This window comes from Hyperolius riggenbachi, chromosome 1, assembly GCF_040937935.1.
Source record: "Hyperolius riggenbachi isolate aHypRig1 chromosome 1, aHypRig1.pri, whole genome shotgun sequence".
NCBI lineage: Eukaryota > Metazoa > Chordata > Amphibia > Anura > Hyperoliidae > Hyperolius > Hyperolius riggenbachi.
The window spans coordinates 613259332-613281273 of NC_090646.1; the positions used below are offsets into that span (position 1 = coordinate 613259332).

Consider the following 21942-nt stretch of genomic DNA (forward strand, 5'->3'; position numbering starts at 1 on the left):
CAGATGTACCAAAACGATGTAGTATCAGGGCCAACGGATTGAAAATACTTTGAAAGGATTGTTTTGTTAGGCGCTTTTACTAAATGAAAGTGCCAATATTAAACAATCAAGTTTGTATAGTGAGCCTTAAAGGACCACTGTCGCGAAAATCTTAAAATTTTAAATATATGTAAACAAATACAGATAATTAGTATTTTTATCCCAAAGTAAAATGAGCCAAAAATTACTTTTCTCCTATGTTGCTGTCACTTCCAGTAAGTAGTAGAAATCTGACATTACCGACAGGTTTTGGACCAGTCCATCTCTCCATAGGGGATTCTAAGCATGGCCTTTATCCTTTATAAAGACGCTCCCTGAAAAAGATTTATACAAAGATGCTGACCAGCCTCCCTGCTCGCTGCACACTTTTTTTTGGCAGTTGGACGGAGCAACTGCCATTCACTCAGGCCTAGTGCACACCAAAAACCGCTAGCAGATTCGCAAAATGCTAGCAGATTTTGAAACGCTTTTTCTTATTTTTCTGTAGCGTTTCAGCTAGCATTTTGCGGTTTTGTGAAGCGTTTTTGGTGTAGTAGCTTTCATGTATTGTTACAGTAAAGCTGTTACTGAACAGCTACTGTAACAAAAAACGCCTGGCAAACCGCTCTGAAGTGCCGTTTTTCAGAGCGGTTTGCGTTTTTCCTATACTTAACATTGAGGCAGAAACGCCTCCGCAATCCAAAATCTGCAGCAGCCCGGGAGTATGCATTTCTGCAAAACGCCTCCCGCTCTGGTGTGCACCAGCCCATTGAAATACATTACCCAAGCGTATCCGCAGCCGCAAGCGGATCGCAAAACGCAGCCGAACCGCTCTGGTGTGCACTAGGCCTAAGTGCTTTTGAAAATAAAGAAAACCCAGAGAACCCCCCCCCCCCATGAGGAGATGGCCTAGTCCAAAACCTGTCAGTCTATCAGATTTCTACTGCTTACTGTAAGTGACAGCAACAAAGGAGAAAACTAATTTATGGCTCATTTTACTCTGGAAGAAATATACTTCTTATTTGTATGGGTTTACATGTATTTTAAATGTAAAGATTTTCATGACAGTGGTCCTTTAAACTGCACACACACTAAAAAAAAAAAAAATGAACAACAAACCTTCAACAATGGATCAGTGAATAGTCTTTGAAAATATTGCCCAACAACCTCAAAGGATAACAGTGAAAGATGATAGAATGCAAAAGTAAACCAAACAATATCAGCAACAAATACAGGCGGGAAAGAGGAAAAGATTATGCAGCTCTGTGGACAGCAACTCTGAATGCTGGGAACGACACTATGAAGACAACCTTAATACTTGAACTGACAGGTCAGTGAGCAGAACAAGCTCTGCTTTAAATGTTAGGCTTACGAATGAGAGAAAACACAGCAGAGCTTACACATCAACAATCTAATGTACATGTCCGCAGTACTACCACACACATTCGACTACCACACAAGCACATCAAGAGGGATCAGCTGGCTAAGCATGCTCACCAAATGCAGCCTGATCCCAACGACTCTTCTCAAAAACAAACATTCTGTAAGCTTTTGCTTCTAGTTGCCTCATTCCGTCCCAAATAAAAATACCATCTTAGGCCCAGTGCACAGCAAAACCGCTAGCAGATCCACAAAACGCTAGCGGTTTTTGGAGCCGATTTCAGAGCGATTCTAGGTATGTTTAGAGAGGTTTTCTAAACATACCTTGCGGCTTTGGGTGCGTTTTTGTGTAGCAGATGACACATATTGTTACAGTAAAAGCGGTTACTGAACAGCTTCTGTAACAAAAATGCCTGGCAAACCGCTCTGAAGTAGCGTTTTTCAGAGCGGTTTGCGTTTTTCCTATACTTTACATTGAGGACGAAACGCTTCCGAAAACCGCAAACGTGCAGCAGGAGGCGCGTTTGCGGCTTGGCAAAAACCTCAAACCGCCGGTGTGCACTATCCCATTGCAATAAATTAGCCAAGCGTTTTTACAGGCGGATGCGGCCGGCGGATCGCTCCAAAAACCACTCGGTGTGCACTGAGGCTGAAAGGAAACCTGAGGTGAGAGGTATTTGGAGGCTGCCATATTTAAGTTAGTATCGCATGCTACAGCAGTAGCTTGCCTACTTTGAAAATGTTACTTGCACTGCCACACTAAGCTTCGCCGCTTGAGCAGAGTAGCTTAGTGAATCAACCCATTCTGATTTGTCTGTGAGCCAGATGTAGCCATCAAAAGAACCACATCCGGCTCTCAAGCCATACGTTGCCTACTCCTGCTCTAGAATGAGTACAGCTGGCAAATTAGGAGAATTCTGGCTCATCACTAGTGTACATAGATGTACACTGTCCAATTATGTAACTTCTCTAACTGTTTAACATTATGTGATGAATTTTACATAACCTCAAGCTGCTACACAGAAGGCCAGAACATATCACCAGTCATGTAATGCAGAAGAATGTGCATACTGCTGTCTGCCACACTGCTACTGGCTTCGGAGAATGTATATGTAGTTTGTATTTATTACCATACAAGGGATTCTCCCTGCTTAAACTCTGAAGTCACAGCACAATGTTTCCACAAATCAAATAACACTGCACCCAGATTTACTCACTTTTGGGCAAGAGCCTGTATGGGTTTGTATTTTTACAAAAATGATAAGTGTACTTTTTTTCTCCCCGAGCAGAACTGAATTATCAAGGCCTTGTTTTCCCTAATGGTAAGGCTGCTATGGTCTTACGGAGGTCTTCTCTGTCCTGAATGCGTCATCACCCTCTTGCACCAGTGTAAGGGCAAGTGAGCGATTGGCCTGGCACATGCCATGCAGGAGGGAGTGGGTATATGGGTAGGGCCGAGCAGCAGCAGAGTATGAGAACACCCCACTACAAAGATAAAGTATAACTTTTATGCACGGGTTCACCAAGAGATGTAAATTATGTGAAGGGATCCTCCAGATTTAAAAGTTTGAGAAATGCTGTTCTGAGGGGGAAGAATGTAAAAGTGTACAGTACCAAAGACATTGCTAGCACAAGGCTTTATACTTACCTGAGGCTTCTGTCATCCCCCAGTTGTCCGTTGGCTCCATCTTACCATCCACCCAGTCACCATGGTGTTGCCACTGCTCGCTCCATAAATTCTGCAACTCGGCTGAGTCACCAGCCACTGCACATGCATGGTCTTGTCTGGGTGCATCCTTCGATTGCATGCCAATGGCCGGGAGTATTCTGTGCAAGAGTAGTTCACAAACACTAACTGTATGCTCCCAGCTACGGGAGTGAGATTTGGCGTGGCCAGAACAGTGGCAACCCAAATGGATCACAGACTCCACAGCGAAAGAACGGAGGAGACCGGAATGACACAGAGGGAGCCAATGGGCTATATGGGGCTGACGGAAGTCCCAGGTAAGTATAAATCCTTGTGTTTATATAGTCTCAGGTTTACTTCTAAAGCAAGAGGGTCAGCCATACTATGCCAGGAAACAAAACACATACTGTATATAAGTAGATAAATCCTTGATCTACTTACATAACAGATGTATTGTACTGACCACGTTTTGATTTCAGTGAATCTTATAGAGTAAATGAAGAGAATTCGGTTCCTGACAGTCACCATGTCATTTTCACACAGTCTGAAGCTAAATCCTGATGTAATTTCTTCCCTTCGTTCTCCTCCAATCTGCTGTGTCATTCTGGCTTGCTTTCTAACCACGTGTGAGCAAAGCATCAGATTTCAGCCTCAGCCTGTCACTCAGCCCAATCAGAGAGGAGCAGGAATGTGGGAGGGGAGATGACAAGCTTCCCTCTCTCACAGTCTTCAGTGATGGCGAGAGAATAAAGCATGGTATATACTGAGATAAGATAATGACAGCAGTGACATTTTTGAATAGATTGGAGTGCTTGCAATGCTTGGTGAGATTCCTGGCAGCATTATGAACACAGTGCAGTGTTTACATTGAATTTGATTTTGTGGCTGACAATCCCGCTTTAAACATGGAGGCACCATGAAGAGATAAGCAAGGCTGCAACAAGTGCTGCAGGTCTGCTCTTTAAGGGGAACCCGAGGTGACAGTGATAAGGAGGCTGAAATAGTTATTTCCTTATAAACAATATCAGTTGCCCGGCAGTCCTGCTAATCCTTCACGCATAAGTAGTGTCAGTCACATTCAACAAACAAGCATGTGGCTCATCTAGTCTTGACTTGAGTCAGAGCTCCTGATCTGCATACTTTTTCTGGGTCTGTGGCTAGAAGTATTAAAAAGGCAAACGATCAGCAGGATTCCTGGGCAATTTTCATTATTTAACCATTTCAGTAAGCGGGTTGTTTTCACCTTATGGACGAGTGGAATTTTCACATTTCAGTGTTCCTCCCCTTCATTCCCCAATAACTTTATCACAACAAAATTATGTATACTTAGGTTTTTTTTTTACCACCAATTAGGCTTTCTTTGGGTGGTACATTATGCTATTATTTTATTATAAATGCATTTTACCGGTAATGAGAATAATAAGAAAACAATAGAAAAAAAATTATTATTTCTCAGTTTTTGGCCATTATAGTTTTAAAGAGGAACTCCAGTGAAAATAATGTAATAAAAAAAGTGCTTCATTTTTACAATAATTGTGTATAAATGATTTAGTCAGTGCTTGCAGAGCTTTTAAATCCCTGCTTTACATTCTGACATTTATTACATGGTGACATTTTTACTGGTGGCAGGTGATGTGGCTGCTGCATGTTTTTTTGGCAGTTGGAAACAGCTGTAAACAGCTATTTCCCACAATGCAGCAAGGTTCACAGACAGGAAACTGCCAGGAGTACATACTCAAGAGTTTCTTGTGGGAGGGGTTTCACAATATCAGTCATACAGTGCCCCCTGATGGTCTGTTTGTGAAAAGGAATAGATTTATCATGTAAAAAGGGGGTATCAGCTACTGATTGGGATAAAGTTCAATTCTTGGTCGGAGTTTCTCTTTAAAGTAATACATGCTGCCGTATTTAAAACCCACAACATTTTATATACCCATTTGTCCCGTTTACTTAAACATTTTAAATATTTCCCTAGTACAATGTATGGTGACAATATTTTATTTGGCAATAAAGATGCATTTTTTTCAGTTTTACATCCATCACTAATTTTAAAGCAAATAATTTAATACTATACCCTCTTGACATACATATTAAAACATTTTAGTCCCTAATGTGTGTAGGTTAAATTTTACTATTTGGCCACAAGATGTCTTTGCATGTTGTTTCCTATTCGCATACAATAAGTACGCTAAATAGGAAGTCATGTGTGGCTGTTACACTTAGGAAGTAACGCAGGCATCTCATTGATGCCTGTCACCACGTGGGCCTAGAGGGGAGATGGATCGGCAGCACCATTTCAGAATGATCACTGTTTTTGAACAAAAACAGTGATCATTCTCGGCAGACATGCACAGATCGGCTCAGGCGACTTCTTTCCCCTGCCACCAATCCCCCCCCCCCCCCCCCCCCCCGTCGCCGGGACCATTGCGATCCTGGGCTTCCGCCCGCATGATCGCAGACTGCACGGGTGTGAGGCTCATGTCCCAGCAGCACCAGCCGCTGTCGCTCACGTCCGTGTGGCTGAAATGGTTAAAAGGAAAAAAATGTTGGCCTCCAGATCCCTCTTACCTCAGGTTCCCTTAAACACAGGCCTCTTATAATCCCCAAATGTTTTCAGAGACATTTCTGAATGCTACTTTCAGGCACAGCTCTAAAAGCACTTGTCGTTACATCTGAGACTTACGCAGTTAATTGAATCTCGTGTATATTTAGAGAGTCTCTATTTCATGTAAGGGTTTCCTTAGATTCTAAGGCTTAGAACATTTGAACACCTACAATGCTACGGTTATTTTTCTGGCTTTCTTCTTCGAAGATGTAAAAGAATTTTAATTCAATATGTCATTCTCAAATATCTCTTGTGTTGTCAACTTGAATCCAAAGGAAACGAGACATCAAACGCAATAACTATCTGACACAACTAGGACAATCCAAGCAAGGCCCACATTTCTTACATAATGAGATTACAATATGTATCTAAAGGGAAACAAAATCAAATGCAGCTAGAGTACAGGAATAAACACAATCTTGATGAAAACACTGCAAGATGGTTGAGATATGACTGAATAAATGTGATCTCAATGTATAAATAGCTTTCTTCTCTTCACTGGTGTGCTCATATGAGCTTCTGATTTTGTAATGTCTGAAATTTAAGAAGCTAGTATCTTTAAACCTCTGATTTAGCTTCCCATTTCTAATGCATATGATAGTAAGGAGCATTAATAATAAATATAGGTTTGTATTTTTTCAAATAAATATAGTGATGTTTCTTACTAAAAAATAAAATAAAAGAATTCAAAAATAAAAAAGAAAAGTTACTAACGTCAGGGAGAGGGAAGCCTTTGGCTCGCCAGAGGCTTTCCTCTTCCTCCTCCAAGCCCGATCGGGTCCAGTCAGCTCACGCATGCGCGGGGGGGGGTCACAGCACTAGGAAAGCCTGGTGGAGGACGAAGGGGGAAGCCTATGGTTTATCCAGAGGATTCCCTCTAATACGAGTACCCATTTGAGGCACTTTTTCCGCAACAGGTATCCTTCAAAGTACTGTATATTTTGGCATAGAAGACTACTTTTTAACCCTTAAAAATCTTCTGAAAAGTCAGGGGTCGTCTTATACGCTGGGTGTCATTGATGCTGGGCGATACGCCCTATCCTGTTACCGACTCTCAGATCTCGCTGCTGAGGCAAGTAGTGAAGCACCATCCGTAGGCGCACATGTGTGAGATCTGAGAGGCAGAGGAGGTGGTAGATAGGATATAAGGGTGGGCCAGAAGGGTGAAAGAGGCGTGTTTTATGGGCACAGCACAATCTATTCTTCCATACCGCTCTGATAAACAGGTAGACAGGGAGAGTTGACAAATCCAACCAGTCAATCACCTGTATACAGTTATATACTGGGTACCACATACAGCACCAGTATATGATTTTTTTTTAATTTTTATTTGGTGTGTGTTGGAAGAGGGGTAGTCTTATACGGCAAGTATATCCCAAACTCTATATTTTAACTGGAAAAGTTGGGGGGTCGTTTTATACGTCCAGTTGTCTTCTATTTCCTGTGGAGATGTCAAAGCAATTTCATTGAACAGAGAGCTCTCAAAAAGTGTACCCCATTCCATCCTTCACCGTGAGGTAGATCGAGAGGAGATGAAGGGGACAGCGATCAGTTCGTCCCTGTGTACACAGAGCAGACCCTGCCCACCCCCTCCCTCTGCTGCTTGTGGCTAGCTGTGCAACAGCCCTGCTCACTGCACTTCCACACCCAACCCAGTGTTATATAAAGAGATAAAGCCTTGTACACTCAGATGAAACTTGGCTGAAAATGTCCCCCTCTGCTTCCGCAATAGTACGGTAAGTAGACTAGGCGGATAGACTGGGTTCTCATCTGCAGCTGGAATTGGGCCAATCACACGTACTTCCTGTCATTTCTGAGCAGCCCAAACTGCATTAAGTGGGCATGCAATGTGCACTTGAGGTATTCAGAGGTACAAACAACCTGAATTATGGAGGATGCGCACCTGGTGGTTGCTATGTTGGGAGAGAGGCAGTACAAGCACATACTGGCAGAAGAACCAAGCTACAGCAGATACTGGCAACAGCAGGGATGATGCCATGGCACAGCATCTATGGCATGTATTCAATTTCATTACAACAGAGTATAAGATGTCGACGGCTAGGACAACCTTGCTGGCTAACCCCTCACCAGAAAATGGTTAGTGGGCTAAAGCCCATAGAGTACGTGTTGAGCCCAGTTCACACTGCCTAACTTCTATCACTCAGCAGGGACTGGTACACAATTCCCTTGGGTGATAGTGCAGTGCTGACACTGTACAGACAAGTCATGAGCCTCTAGGCTAGTGGCGCATCTGTCGCTATGGGGGGAGGAGGGGGGAATGGAGATAGAAGAAGCAGCACGCGATGGAGCAGATTCCAGGGTGGGGAAGAGCAATGTGATCTAGCGGTGCTCTGGCGTCGAGGATCGCTAGAGATCTTTAGCAGATGTCGAGCAGCCACTGTGCACACGCTAGATTGACTCACGATTCTCGTCTTAGGTGGTCTTTATCATCCGCCAGGGCTGAGTTGAAACTAGCATGTGCACGAACAGACCCAACAGATCTTTGAATTTGGAATCAAGCCCAGTGGAGTTGTTTACTTATCTCTTAAAACCTCAATCCCCATGAAGTACAATCCCTAGAATAAAAAGGCAACATAACTGACATCTGCACAAACTTTTTTTTTTGTTTGCCTTCTTGGATCCTGCTGCGCACAACAGGAGCCCATAGTAAGCAAGGCTGAATGCCCATGCACGGAAAAAAGCAGCGATGCATAAACACCGCCACAAAAACGTGCACGGCAACCTCGCGCCCCACAAAAGCTGGACCCTTTCTGTTGTTCCCCAGGGGAAACTTCCCCCTTTGCCATCGGCACAGGGGTACTAGGGGTCATCTGACACCCAAAGAATTAGAGGATCCCGACTTGCCATGTGGTTGCCCAGAGGTGACTCCCTCAAGGGAAAGCCTCAAGTCGGGGACAAGTCCCCAGGTGCCAGCAAGCTGGCCCCAACCTAGCGGCCGGCGTTATAAAAATTCTGCAATCTTCCTAGCCAGAAGGCCGGGGAGAAGCATTATTAGGCTAAGCATGCAGGTAGTACAAAGCCCTACTCATCCACTGGATATCCCAGGTCCCATGTTTTTGGACACTCCTGTGTGTCCAGGGACAGTACACCTCAGCAAAGCCACTCAGCTCTTCAGCTTCAATCATGGTATATCCACTCAGTCAGAATCTGGGGAACGACAGCTCTGCTTAAGGAGCTTGAGGGTGGCTTTCCCCCTGGCTTAACTTGTTCAAAATGCCCCTAAGTTCACCACGCTAGGTTGTTGAAGTATACTTAGGGCCCAGCCCACCCTTGAAACTGATAACAGATACTACACTTGATCTTATCCAAAAGGCCGAGAAGCGATGACTGACATCTGCACAAACAGCATAGTTAAAGAGTACCTGAGGAAAAAAAAAAGGGGGGGGGGGGGTGTATGTATGTATGTATGTATGTATGTATGTATGTATGTATGTATGTATGTATGTATGTATGTATGTATGTATGTATGTATGTATGTATGTATGTATGTATGTATATATATATATATATATATATATATATATATATATATATATATATACACATATACACACATATACACACATATACACACATATACACACACATACACACACAAACCCACGTGGCTTCCACCTGCCCCCTGCAGGCTGATCGGTCCCTTGCTGTTCTCGAATACCGGGTATCGAGGGTCCAGGCAGTGGAGAAGGACAGCGAGGGACCGACCAGCCTGAAGGGTACAAGAGGAAGCCCCAGGTATGTATTAAACCTTTTTTTTTTTTTTTTTTAATTCAGTCTCAGGTTTACTTTAAAGAGGAACTCCAGTGAAAATGTAATAAAAAGTGCTTCATTTTTACAATTATGAATAAATGATTTAGTCAGTGTTTGCCCATTGTAAAAGCTTTCCTCTCCCCGATTTCCATTCTGACATTTATCATATGGTGACATTTTTACTGCTGGCAAGTGATGTCTGTGGTAGGAGATGCTGCTTTCTTTTTTGGCAGTTGGAAACAGCTGTTATTTCCCACAATGCAAAAAGGCTCCCACAGTGTGATGTCAGTACCATGGTCCTGACATACTGTTGGGAGGTCTCACCATAACTTCAGCCATACATAACCCCTGACGATCGATTTGTGAAAAGGAAAAGATTTCTCATGGGAAAGGGGGTATCCGCTACTGATTGGGATGAAGTTCAATTCTTGGTTACGGTTTCTCTAACTCCTTTTTTTGCATTTACACTCGCCTAAAGGATTATTAGGAACGCCTGTTCAATGTCTCATTAATACAGTTATCTAATCAACCAATCACATGGCAGTTGCTTCAATGCTTTAGGGGTGTGGTACTGGTCAAGACAATGCCCTGAACTCCAAACTGAACGTTAGAATGGTAAAGAAAGGTGATTTAAGCAATGTTGAGCGTGGCATGGTTGTTGGTGCCAGACGGGCCGGTCTGAGTATTTCACAATCTGCTCAGTTACTGAGATTTTCACGCACAACCATTTCTAGGGCTTACAAAGAATGGTGTGAAAAGGGAAAAACATCCAGTATGTGGCAGCCCTGTGGGCGAAAATGCCTTGTTGAAAAGCTAGAGGCCAGAGGAGAATGGGCCGACTGATTTAAGTTGATAGAAGAGCAACGTTGACTGAAATAACCACTCGTTACAACCGAGGTATGCAGCAAAGTGTTTGTGAAGCCACACAACACGCACAACCTTGAGGCGGATGGGCTACATCAGCAGAAGACCCCACCGGGTACCACGCATCTCCACTACAAATAGGAAAAAAGAGGCTACAATTTGCACAAGCTCACCAAAATTGGACAGTTGGAAGACTAGAAAAATGTTGCCTGGTCTGATGAGTCTCGATAGAGTCAGAATTTGGCGTAAACAGAATGAGAACATGGATCCATCATGCCTTGTTACCACTGTGCAGGCTGGTGGTGGTGTAATGGTGTGGGGGATGTTTTCTTGGCACACTTTAGGCCCCTTAGTGCCAACTGGGCATTGTTTAAATGCCGCGGGCTACCAGAGCATTGTTTCTGACCATGTCCATCCCTTCATGACCACCATGTACCCATCCTCTGATGGCTACTTCCAGCAGGATAATGCACCATGTCACAAAGCTCAAATCATTTCAAATTGGTTTCTTCAACAGGACAATGAGTTCACTGTACTAAAATCGCCCCCACAGTCACCAGATCTCAACCCAATAGAGCATCTTTGGGATGTGATGGAACGGGAGCTTCATGCCCTGGATGTGCATCCCACAAATCTCCATCAACTACAAGATGCTATCCTATCAATATGGGCCAACATGTCTAAAGAATGCTTTCAGCACCTTGTTGAATCAATACCATGTTAGAATTAAGGCTGTTCTGAAGGCGAAAGGGGGTCAAACACCGTATTAGTATGGTGTTCCTAATAATCCTTTAGGCGAGTGTACTGTATAGTGAAATGTAGATTCCTCATTTGAAATTGACTTATCACAAACCTGATGAGTATATGCAATGTTATTAGTTTACCTACTCTGGTCCATGAAGAATAAGTCAGAATAGGGGTATGCTTTAACTAAAAAGAAATGGAAATAGCCTGACCTGATTTACACAATATAAAGTCCTCAGGCCCTAACAAGATACATGTGAAGTGATATTAAAAAAGTAGAGTTTTCCTCCCACAAATTGCTGGAAATCTATCAATATACAAAAGAAGCGCTGATTGTTCTAGTTCCAAAACTCCAATTACTGTGACTCATATCGCCCAGCTTCACTAATAACGCTGACACTAACATGCTAGCTAAAAGCCTTGCATACAGACCCAATTAGTATATAAATAGTATTACTCATCTACATCGAATGGGCTTCCTCCAGGGTAGAGCCAATAAACAAAGCATTAGCTGGCCATTTATGATTTTCTCATAAATGGTCTGGCTCCACAGGCCTCCTATCTCTAGATGACAAAGAGCTTGGACTTGGTGAAGTGGACCTTTCTATAACGACCAACTGAACCAATAATCCTGGGTGTACAGCTGCCCCTGACCAGCAACCGCCACCCAGCCAGCAACTCACGAGGTGGACCAACTGGCCGCCTGGCGAGGCCGGCATCTACACCGGAGGGGATCCCAGGCCACTGGCAGGAAGCAGAACTGTTTCGAGGTCACAGGACAGCTGGAGGAAGCCCGGGTAAGTAGATTTTGTTTAACTACTCGCATCTGTCCTTTAAGGAAGACTAACAACATCTGAAAACCTTTTACAATATCAAAGGTAGACTAAACCAGGATGTTCTCTATCACCCCATTTATTTGTTTATACAATGGAAACTTTAACCAGTTAGCTGCCCTGCACTTATTACCCCAAGATAGATCATGTGTGCCAAGGTGTCTTCTAATGGCATATGTCGATTTTCTTATTCTGGGGTGGCTGAATTGGCTTCTCCTCTTCATCCACCTGCGGCGCTGCACTCCGGAACTCAGAAGAGGATGGCGGTTTACATGATATCACGTGATCGTAACATGGGGATGGTGTCAATGTTGCATCGATGCCCCGGGATAGGATCACGTGACACCATGTGATTGGAACTCAGAAGAGGATGCTGGGAGCGCAGCACCATGAGTGGAGGAGAGAGAAAGCCGGTCCAGCCGTCCAGAACAGGTAAATATGAAAGCTGCCTGCACCACTCTGCACACCCTGCCAGGCCAGGGAAGCAGCATTTCACCAGGGCCAGGAAAAAAACAATAGCCACTTCAGCGCACATATAGCTTTGCTATAAAAAGTAATATACTAGAACATGGGATACTATACTATATCTGTCCATTTCCGCAGCTGGCTCTGGGCTCCGCCACAATCCACATACACGCGCCCCGCATGGTTGCCGGCTTATGCGGGAGTTCACACCTGCCCACATTACTCCGGCAACCACGTGGAGCGCATGTATGTGGATTGTGGCGGAGCCCAGAGCCAGCTGCGGAAATTGACAGGTAAAGTATAATGCACCGCGCGGGACACGTTTGACATTAGGGGGACAGCTCCCAGGGTTTCGGCACTCATCCCGATATTGCTCGCAGTTACCTCTGCGCACCCGATCGCTGCGCACCCACGCTGACTGACATCTCACAGCATGTCTCATCGACATTTCCCGACCCAAAATTGGTCACACCATCATAGCCATGCACTTGGCGGCACAGATTTTGATTTGATTCGATAATTATGGAATCGGATGGTTGATTGGCCACCAAGTGGCTAAAAGTATGGCAAAAAACAAAAGAAAAGAAAAAATGTACATTTTTATTTTAAAAATAAAAATTTACAAAAACAAACCCCACATTTGAGGGTCAATCAGACCTCACCAACAGAAAGCTCTGTGGGTGGGTAGAAAGGGGGGAGGGGGGGGAAATCACTTGTGTGCTGACATGTGCGGCCCTGCAGCGAGGCCTTAAAGCTAAAAAATGGCCTGGTCTTTAGGGGGGGTTTAACACTGTGGTCCTCAAGTTGTTAAGATATCCTACAGTTACCGTATATGTTTAAAAACTTAAGTAGATGTATTGTTTAGTCCAGGTGGGCTCTGCCATGCATGTTCAGGTGCAGAGAGACCCCTGCAAGTGACTGCACGTCACATATAAGCACAAGGATTGCAGTTTTTCTGGGGAATAAAGGGAAATTCCATAGATGCTGGAATCCAGACAGCACAATCAGCTATTTCATTGTAGCTAAGCCTGCCAGCTATCCGAGATCTCAGTGTGAAACCCACACCCTTTCCTGGGCGCAGCTAAGCAACCCCTTACACAAAGCTGTAAACAGCAGCAATCAAGGAGGTTCAGATTCTACTTTGCAACAGTTAAAGTTATAAACTGAAGTCAATTTTCACTTACATATCAATTAGTAAAAATTCCCAGGCTTACATTTACGTCATCGGCATGCAATTTCACATTTTATTCACTAAGAACAGCATAAAAAAAATGTCAAAAGCTCAGGAGGCAAGACTTCCAAATGCATCAAACATGAAAGTGTTCCTGTAGAGCACAGGTGTTAAACACAAGGCCCGTGGGTCCAACGTGGCCCTCATTCTCATTTTATGTGGCTCTCCAGAGCTTCAAATGTGTATCATTGTGAGCAGTAAAAGAGTAACCGCACACCGCCTTCCCAAGGAGCACACCCCGTGACAGGGTTTCTGGTTGAAATATTGACAGTTTGAGGTGGAGTACAGCAACAATCCATAGGATCCCTCAGCAAAATGCCTCCCCCCCTCTTCATCCAAACCCCCTTGTGTGGCAACTTACCAAAAAGACCATGGGGAGGAGATGCTTGGCATCTTACCTTGGGCCACATTTCATCTTGATGCTTGTCTGCCAAAGCAGCAGTGGGGCAGGTAAATATGGAACTGTTCCACTGCGCTACTCTGCAGAAGGCAAGTAGCGGGCCCCCCATGTTCACTATAATTACACCACTCAGCTTGAGACTGTTCAATAAATGTTGAAGGGGAACCGTAACCAAAAATTAAACTTCATCCCAATCAGTAGCTGATACCCCCTTTCCCATGAGAAATCTATTCCTTTTCTCAAAAGGATCATCAGGAGGCTCTGTATGGCTGATATTGTGGTGAACCCCCTCCCACAGTGTGATGTCAGCACCTGTGGGAGCCTTGTTGCATTGTGGGCTGTTTCCAACTGCCAAAAAAGCAGCCTCTTCTTCCACAAAACATCACCTGCAAGCAGTAAAGATGTCGCCATGTGATAAATGTCAGAGTGTAAATCAGGGAGAGGAAAGACTTTACAATGGGCAAACACTGAATCATTTTTAAAGACTCATTGTAAAAATTAAGCACTTTTTTCATTACTTTTTTTCACTGCAGTTCCTCTTTAAATCTTAATAAACAATTTGGCCCCTTACGTGATTGAGTCCGACAGCCCTGCTGTAAAGACTTCCCTGTAAATTGAACTGGTGGCAACACTGCATGGTGGGTGCCTAACACAGGAGGTATGTGGCCTGGTAGGGCAGAGCCGATTCCACGGGCGACGTTGCAGGGCCAAATCTGTACAGATGCAGCACAATGTGTTATGTTGCTATTTGGGTGGGGGTGGGAGTAACATTGTGGTGAGCGGGATGAGTGGGAAGCACAAAGCTCTCGGTTGATGGATGGCAGACAGGGGTCGGGGCTGCCGTACACATTCTCAGCAGAGGCCGTTATCGGCTGCTTCGGACGAGTTTCATCTACCTTATGTATGGGCCTTTAGGACCTCCACAGCATCCCTAAAGCTGAATGACAACTGGACACTTTTGGTCCAGCTTCCCCTCTCCACGTATTCACGGTTTAGCTTCTGCATGATGCACAGGCCTGTATGATGCAGCTGGGAGTGAGATGCACATTTGCAATTTTGATTGGCCAACTTTATCTCTTCCTTGTAGTATGAGGGTTTACCTACACACAAATTATTCATAATCTGTTGGCCCTCATACTACATGGTGGCGGTAAAGTTGTTCAGCGATTGGCCAATCAAAATTGCATAAAGTGTGTACCAGGCTTTAATAAAGATGCACACACACAGTACCTTTATCTGCTGTCTCCTCAGCATTGCCAGCTCTCTCATATCACGGAATGGCTGTAACAAGTATTGGTAGAGTTCCGTAGTGGCTTCCACCACAGCACTGTAAGCGTCGTCCTCCATCTGATACAGCTCCAGCAAGTCAACCATACTTTCCGTCACTTTGTGTTTCTCCAGCAGCTACAATCAAAAAATGGAAAATACATATGTAAATATACATATATGAGCTTCCAGGGTGCCATGCAAACATTAACCAGGCTTTATTACCAAGCTGGAAGTGTCTCCTGACTATCAGCTCAGAAAACCTGCGAGTTCATACACACAGACAATGCAGAGGAAGACCTACAGCTGCACATAGCTCTAGTGATAGTGTACTGTAGACAAGACACAGAACACTTATATCGCGCTTTTCTCCTGGCAGACTCAAAACGGCAGAGCTGCAGCCACTAGGATGCGCTCTATAGGCAGTACCAGTGTTAGGGAGTCTTGCCCAAGGTCTCCTACTGAATAGGGGGTTAGCTTACTTATCTGGAAGACCCGAGATTCAAACCCTGGTCTCCAATGTCAGAGGCAGTGCTCTTAACCAGTACACTATTCAGCCACTGTACAGATCGCATTACAACAGCATATTTCACACGGCAGAAGACCTTACAGCCTTGGCCAGGTAGTTTTTAAATTCCTCTCTTATTGCCTGGGAAATGAGCAACACAAAGCAGGAAATCTTTTTGCATTCCCAAGTTTCAGTTCTATAGGTGGCCATATGTCTAGCGATTTTGCGGCCTGATCGACTATCGGATTCAATATTTTTATTGAATCAGATGAAAATTGGTGCCACAACAAGCATGCCTTATCGACGATTCAAATGTATCAATCATACAATGATACTGTACACATGCTGGATTCTTGGAGGAGGCACAACCATTTATATCAGTGGCTTGTCAGACTTGAGACAGCACAGAATAATAATAATAATAATTTAAAAAAAAGGAACCAGACACAGCAGTAATGAAGTTTAAACACTTATTCCACCACGAAAGTGTATCTACGTCCAAACCACGAGGAAGTAGATTTTGTCTTATAGCTTAAAGTGAAACTTAAGTCAACGATAAAAAAAATGAGATTTACTCACCTGGGGCTTCACTCAGCCCCCAGCAGCCGATCGGTGCCCTCGCAGCCCCGCTCTGACGCTCCAGGACCCGCCGGCGAACACTTCTGGTTTGGCCGTCACCGGCCGACAGGCATGGGAACGCAAGTGATTCTTCGCGTTCCCGGCCTGTATATCACCTCCTACGCTGCTATTGCGGCCGCAATAACAGCATAGGGGGCGATATACAGGCTGGGAACGCGAAGAATCACTCGCGTTCCCATCAGGACTGTGGAGTCGGTACAAAAATCTTCCGACTCAGTTTATGAAATCAGGACTCCGACACCAACTCCGACTCCAGGTACCCAAAATGGCTCCGACTCCTCGGTCTAATACTTAGCAGGGATGTGGATTTTGTACAAAAATCAGCTGACTCCGACTCCTCAGTTTATGAAACCACGACTCCTACTCCAACTCCGACTCCGGGTGCCCAAAATTGCCCCGACTCCAACTCCTCGACTCCGACTCCAAAGCCCTGGTTCCCATGCCTGTCGGCCGGTGACGGCCAAACCGGAAGTGTTCGCCGGCGGGTCCTGGAGCGTCAGAGCGGGGCTGTGAGGGCACCGATCGGCTGCTAGGGGTTGAGGGAAGCCCCAGGTGCGTAAATCTCATTTTTTATCGTTGACTTAAGTTTCACTTTCAGCACAGCTGTGTACGATTGGGATTGCTCCTGTGTACACCTCTGGCCTCTGCTGCAGCACTATCTGGTGAAAAGGAATATATATTCCCTGAGCCAATAAAAGTATTTTTTAATGGTAAAAATCAATTTTCTCAGTTCATAGTGAAAAATACACACTGTATCATAGAATAAAAACATCCTCACCATAAATAATACCAGTAACCTAATCAAAGTTTTTTGTGATATATACGGTAGAAATAGCCAAACAGTAGCACTTTATTTTTAAAGTGGAATTGGCAAAACTGAGAAATAATGTGCTTTTCAATTTGTTTCCTCATTTTCCCGCTAAATGCATAGAAAACAAAATTGTTAGAGGGAAAAATGACATACAATTATTATATTTATAAAGCGCCAACATATTACGCAGCGCTGGACAATACAGTGTTCTCCCCAGGCTCTTTTAGCCGGGTGCTCCACCCGGCTAGTTTTGGTCAGCACCCGGCTGCATTAGTTCCCCTCCTTCTCTGCTGTAAGAAGCGTTGTGCACAGAAGCACAGGCCCTGCATGCTCTCATCTCACCCCACCCGGCTACTTTTTCATGCCACCCGACTGGGAAAAAAATTCTGGGAAGAACACTGTAAATATATACAATGATACAAGGATGACAGACATAACAAGGTTATACAACATAGAACAAAGTTATACAGGGCAAACGGTACAAGATACATGATCATGCGATTAAGGGCTGGTTAGGTAGGCCGACTAATACAAGTACAGACGGTCATAGGAAAGGAGCACACGATTCTGTAGAATACACTAGGAGAGGGAGGACCCTGCCAAAGGCCTAGTTTGTCTTGAAAAAAAACTTATTTCATTTAGGAGTCACAAGTAGGGATAAAGTGATTGCTGATTAAGAAGGGACATAGCTAAAATGTCAAAAACTATGATGGTACATAAGGGGATGGGGTCTGGGTGTGAAGTGGTTAAGCATGTTCTAAAAGAAGCCAAGAGGTTTATAAATAGAGGACACTCATCTATTAATACCCGAGACAGAACGGAACATGTATCCTAAACTGCTTTTGATATGGCTATCCAGTTGGTTGTAGCTCAAATGATAGGCAATCTACAAGCAACACTATGTTATAAGAAACTGAGCACCTTATCAATAGGCTGAGGGCCCATTTCCACTATCGCGAATTCGCATGCGTTTTCGCATAGCAATACAAGTGAATGGGACTGTTTCCACTTGTCAGGATTCCTTTGCATTTTTCTGTGCAGAAAAAATTTGCACGGCAGAGCCATCAGAAATCGCATTACCGCATACCGCTATGCGAATCGCATACAATGTATTTAATAGGAAATTCGTATGCGGTTTGGGTATGCGAATTTTCATGCGAATTCGCATAGAAACAATGGAAAATCACATCAGCACTGCCATGGTTACATTTGCATACATCGTCTTCCATGCAAATTCGCATGAAAATTCGCATAGACCCGCATGCAAATTTTTCCCGTGACGATTCCCACCGCACAAGTGGAAATGCAGCCTTACAGGTGAACCGATGAAGTGGGCCTTCAGCCTTTTTATCATTTCGCTTTGATCACAAAGCGCCTGGCATATGCACACAGCCCTATAATACGGTCAACCTAAAGTTAAGTCCATAAATATTTAGACAGACAGCTTACTGTACATTACCACAATGAATTTTAAATGAAATAACTCAGATGCAGTTGAAGAGCAGATTTTCAGCTTTAGTTCAGTGGGGTGAACAAAACGATTGCATAAAAATGTGAGGCTCAAAATTAGGCAAATTAAAATAACTGGAAATAAAATGCTAATTTCTAATACTTGGTTGAAAACCCTTGGCTGGCAATGGCAGCCTGAAGTCTTGCACTCATGGTCATCACCAGATGCGGGTTTCCTCCTTTTTAATGCTCTGCCAGCCCTTTACTGCAGCGGCTTTCATTTGCTGTTTGTTTTTGGGTCTTTCAGTCTGAAGTTTAGTCTTTAACAAGTGAAATGCATGCTCAATCGGGTTAAGATCAGGCAAATGACTTGGCCATTCAAGAATTTTCTATTTCTTTGCTTTTATAAACTCCTGGGTTGCTTTGGCTGTATGTTTTGGGTCATGGTCCATCTGTATCATGAAACACCACCCATCCAGTTTGACTGCATTTGGCTGTATTTGAGCAGACAGTATGTCTCTGAACACCTCAGATTTCATTCAGCTGCTTCTGTCCTGTGCCACTCCATCAATAAACACTAGTGTTCCAGTGCCACTGGCAGCCATACATGCCCAAGCCATCACACTGCCTTCACCGTGTTTTACAAATTATGTGGTATGCTTTGGATAATGAGCTGCTCCACGCTTTCTACATACTTTTTTTCTTGCCATCATTCTGGTAGAGGTAGATCTTAGTTTATCTGTCTGTTTTCCAAACCTGTTCTGGCTTTTTTAGATTTTCTTTAGCAAAATCCAATCCAGCCTTTCTATTCCTGAGGCTTATGAGTGGCTTGCACCTTGCAGTGCACCCTCTGTATTTACTTTTATACAGTCTTCTCTGTATGGTAGACTTGGATAAAGATACGCCTACCCCCTGAAAAGTGCTGTTCACTTCTTGCTTGGCTTTTGTGAAGGGGTTTCTCATCACCATGCAAATGATTCTGCGATCATCCATTAGGCTTCTCTTCCATGGGCATCCAGGTCTTTTTGCGCTGCGAAGTTCGCCCGTGTTGGCTTTCTTTCTCAGGATCAGTAGGACAGCCAGGCAACTGGCATTGCTTAAAAGAAAATAAATATGGCAGCCTCCATATCCCTTTCCCCTCAGGTTCCCTTTAAAGGGGAACTGAAGAGAGAGGTATATGGAGGCTTTCCTGTTTATTTCCTTTTAATCAATACCAGTTGCCTGGCAGCCCTGCTGGTCTATTTCTCTGCAGTAGTATCTGAATAAAACCAGAAACAAGCATGCAGCTAGAATTGTCAGATCTGACTTTAAAGTCTGAACCACTGAAACACCTGATCTGCTGTATGCTTGTTCAGGGGCTATGGCTAATAGTATTAGACGCAGAGGATCAGAAGGGCTGCCAGGCAACTGGTATTGATTAAAAGGAAATAAACAGGACAGCCTCCATATACCTCTCTCTTCAGTTCCCCTTTAAGGATGGCTCTTTCAACTGCATGGAGAGCTCCTCTGACCGCATGTCTGTTCACAGCAAAATCTTCCACATGTAAGCACCACACCTCAAACCAGCCATTGAGTCAATCGTCCAATTATATTTGAGCCCCTGGAATGAAGGGATTGTGTTAAAAAAAATGCTTTAGTCGCCTCTTATTTTTACGCAATTGTTTTGTTCACCCCAGTGGATGAAAACCGAAAGTCTTGCACTTCAACTATATCGGAGATGTTTCATTTAGAATTCATTGTGGTAATGTACAGAACCAAAATTAGAAAAAAGTAACTGTATATGCGACCAGTGTAATACAGGCCTGGACTAATTAGACACCATCTCTATTTACAATTAGAAAAAACAACTAAAGTTAGGAGGCAGATATTTTCTCTCCTGACAAATCTTGTAAAAATCGGTTTGTACCGGATCTGGTTGTGGCGTGCATGCGCATTGTCTCAGTGCCTTCACATGAACTGTTCAATGTGATGTCCATGTGCACAGAGATCACGAGACCGGTGGCACTTATGCTAGAGATTTTCTGGCAGATTGATTATTTACAACATGTCCGATCTGATTTACAATCAATTTCCGATCGAATTTCCGACTGTTTTCCATTCACTCCTATCGAAAATTTCATAGCGTGTACATAGCATAAGACACAGCACAAGGTAGATCTGGTCTGAAGTTTGCTAACTTGCTCTAGTAGCTGCCAATATGGGACCGATTTACAAGCAGACGGAGGTTCTCGGGAGAGAAGAAGCACCTCAGTAAGGACCCGTTTCCACTGCTGCGGAAATCAGGCCAAATACCAGGGCTGTGGAGTCGGTACAAAAATCTTCCGGCTCCTCAGTTTATGAAACCACCGACTCTAACTCCGACTGCGGGTACCCAAAATGGCTCAGACTACGGCTCCTTAGTCTAATACTTACCAGGGCTGTGGATTTTATAAAAAAAAAAAAAAAAATCATCAGACTCCCGACTCCTCAGTTTATGAAATCAATTACTCAGACTACCCATAATTACTCGGACTCCTCGACTCCAACTCCACAGCCCTGCCAAATACGCAGAGTTTCCCTGCAAGAAAATCGTGTAGGGAAACTCTGCCATAAGGGATCATGCTGCCACCGTCCGAATCGCTTGCCATAGCGATTCGGCAGACATTGCAGCATTTTTTCGTGCGGGAGGCAGCGAATCACATAGCCTCAGTATTCTATTTAGAACTTGCCAGCTTGCTTTTTTTGTTTGTTTTTGTTTACAACTGTGTAGGGTTAATTCTGGGCTGCAAATCAGTGACTTTTGGCAGTCTACACCAGACTGCAGCACAGTTCCAATAATGATAACAGATAAGAGGTCATATAATTTCCATCTGGCTGTAATAAACATTCCTGACAGCAGATAAAAGATGATGAAATTCGGTTGCTTATAATTCTAGGAATTCTCCTACTTACAAACAGGTTTTGGTTCAGGAGGTTGTAAGTTGTGTTATACATACTCGTGCCTGTAGGCCTAAGTATTTCTTGCCCTACAAACCCCGTAAAGCTCTGTCCCTGTTATCCTCCTCACCTCCCTCAGGCATGCCGGTTAGTTGAGACTGACGGTTGCCTGAGTTAAGGTGGCCATACATTAGCCGACCAACCAACCATTCAATTCGATTATTATAATCGAACTGGATGAAAATTGGTGCTGCCAAGTGCATTCCCGACCGACAAAGCGACCAATTTCGGTACGGAAATTGGCTGCACGGTTCATCGCGCATGCTGGAAGATGTCGGGCCGAAGTTGGTTGGTT

The 21942-nt window shown here is 44.0% G+C and overlaps 1 protein-coding gene across 1 annotated transcript in view; it reads right to left on the bottom strand.

Annotated features, from left to right (window-relative positions):
- JMY (junction mediating and regulatory protein, p53 cofactor) overlaps positions 1 to 21942 on the bottom strand; it is an 81338-nt gene that overhangs the window by 20091 nt on the left and 39305 nt on the right. Inside the window, exon 2 of the mRNA XM_068250220.1 lies at positions 15229 to 15402. Coding sequence (XP_068106321.1) covers positions 15229 to 15402 — 174 coding nt within the window. The remainder of the gene's footprint in view (positions 1 to 15228; positions 15403 to 21942) is intronic.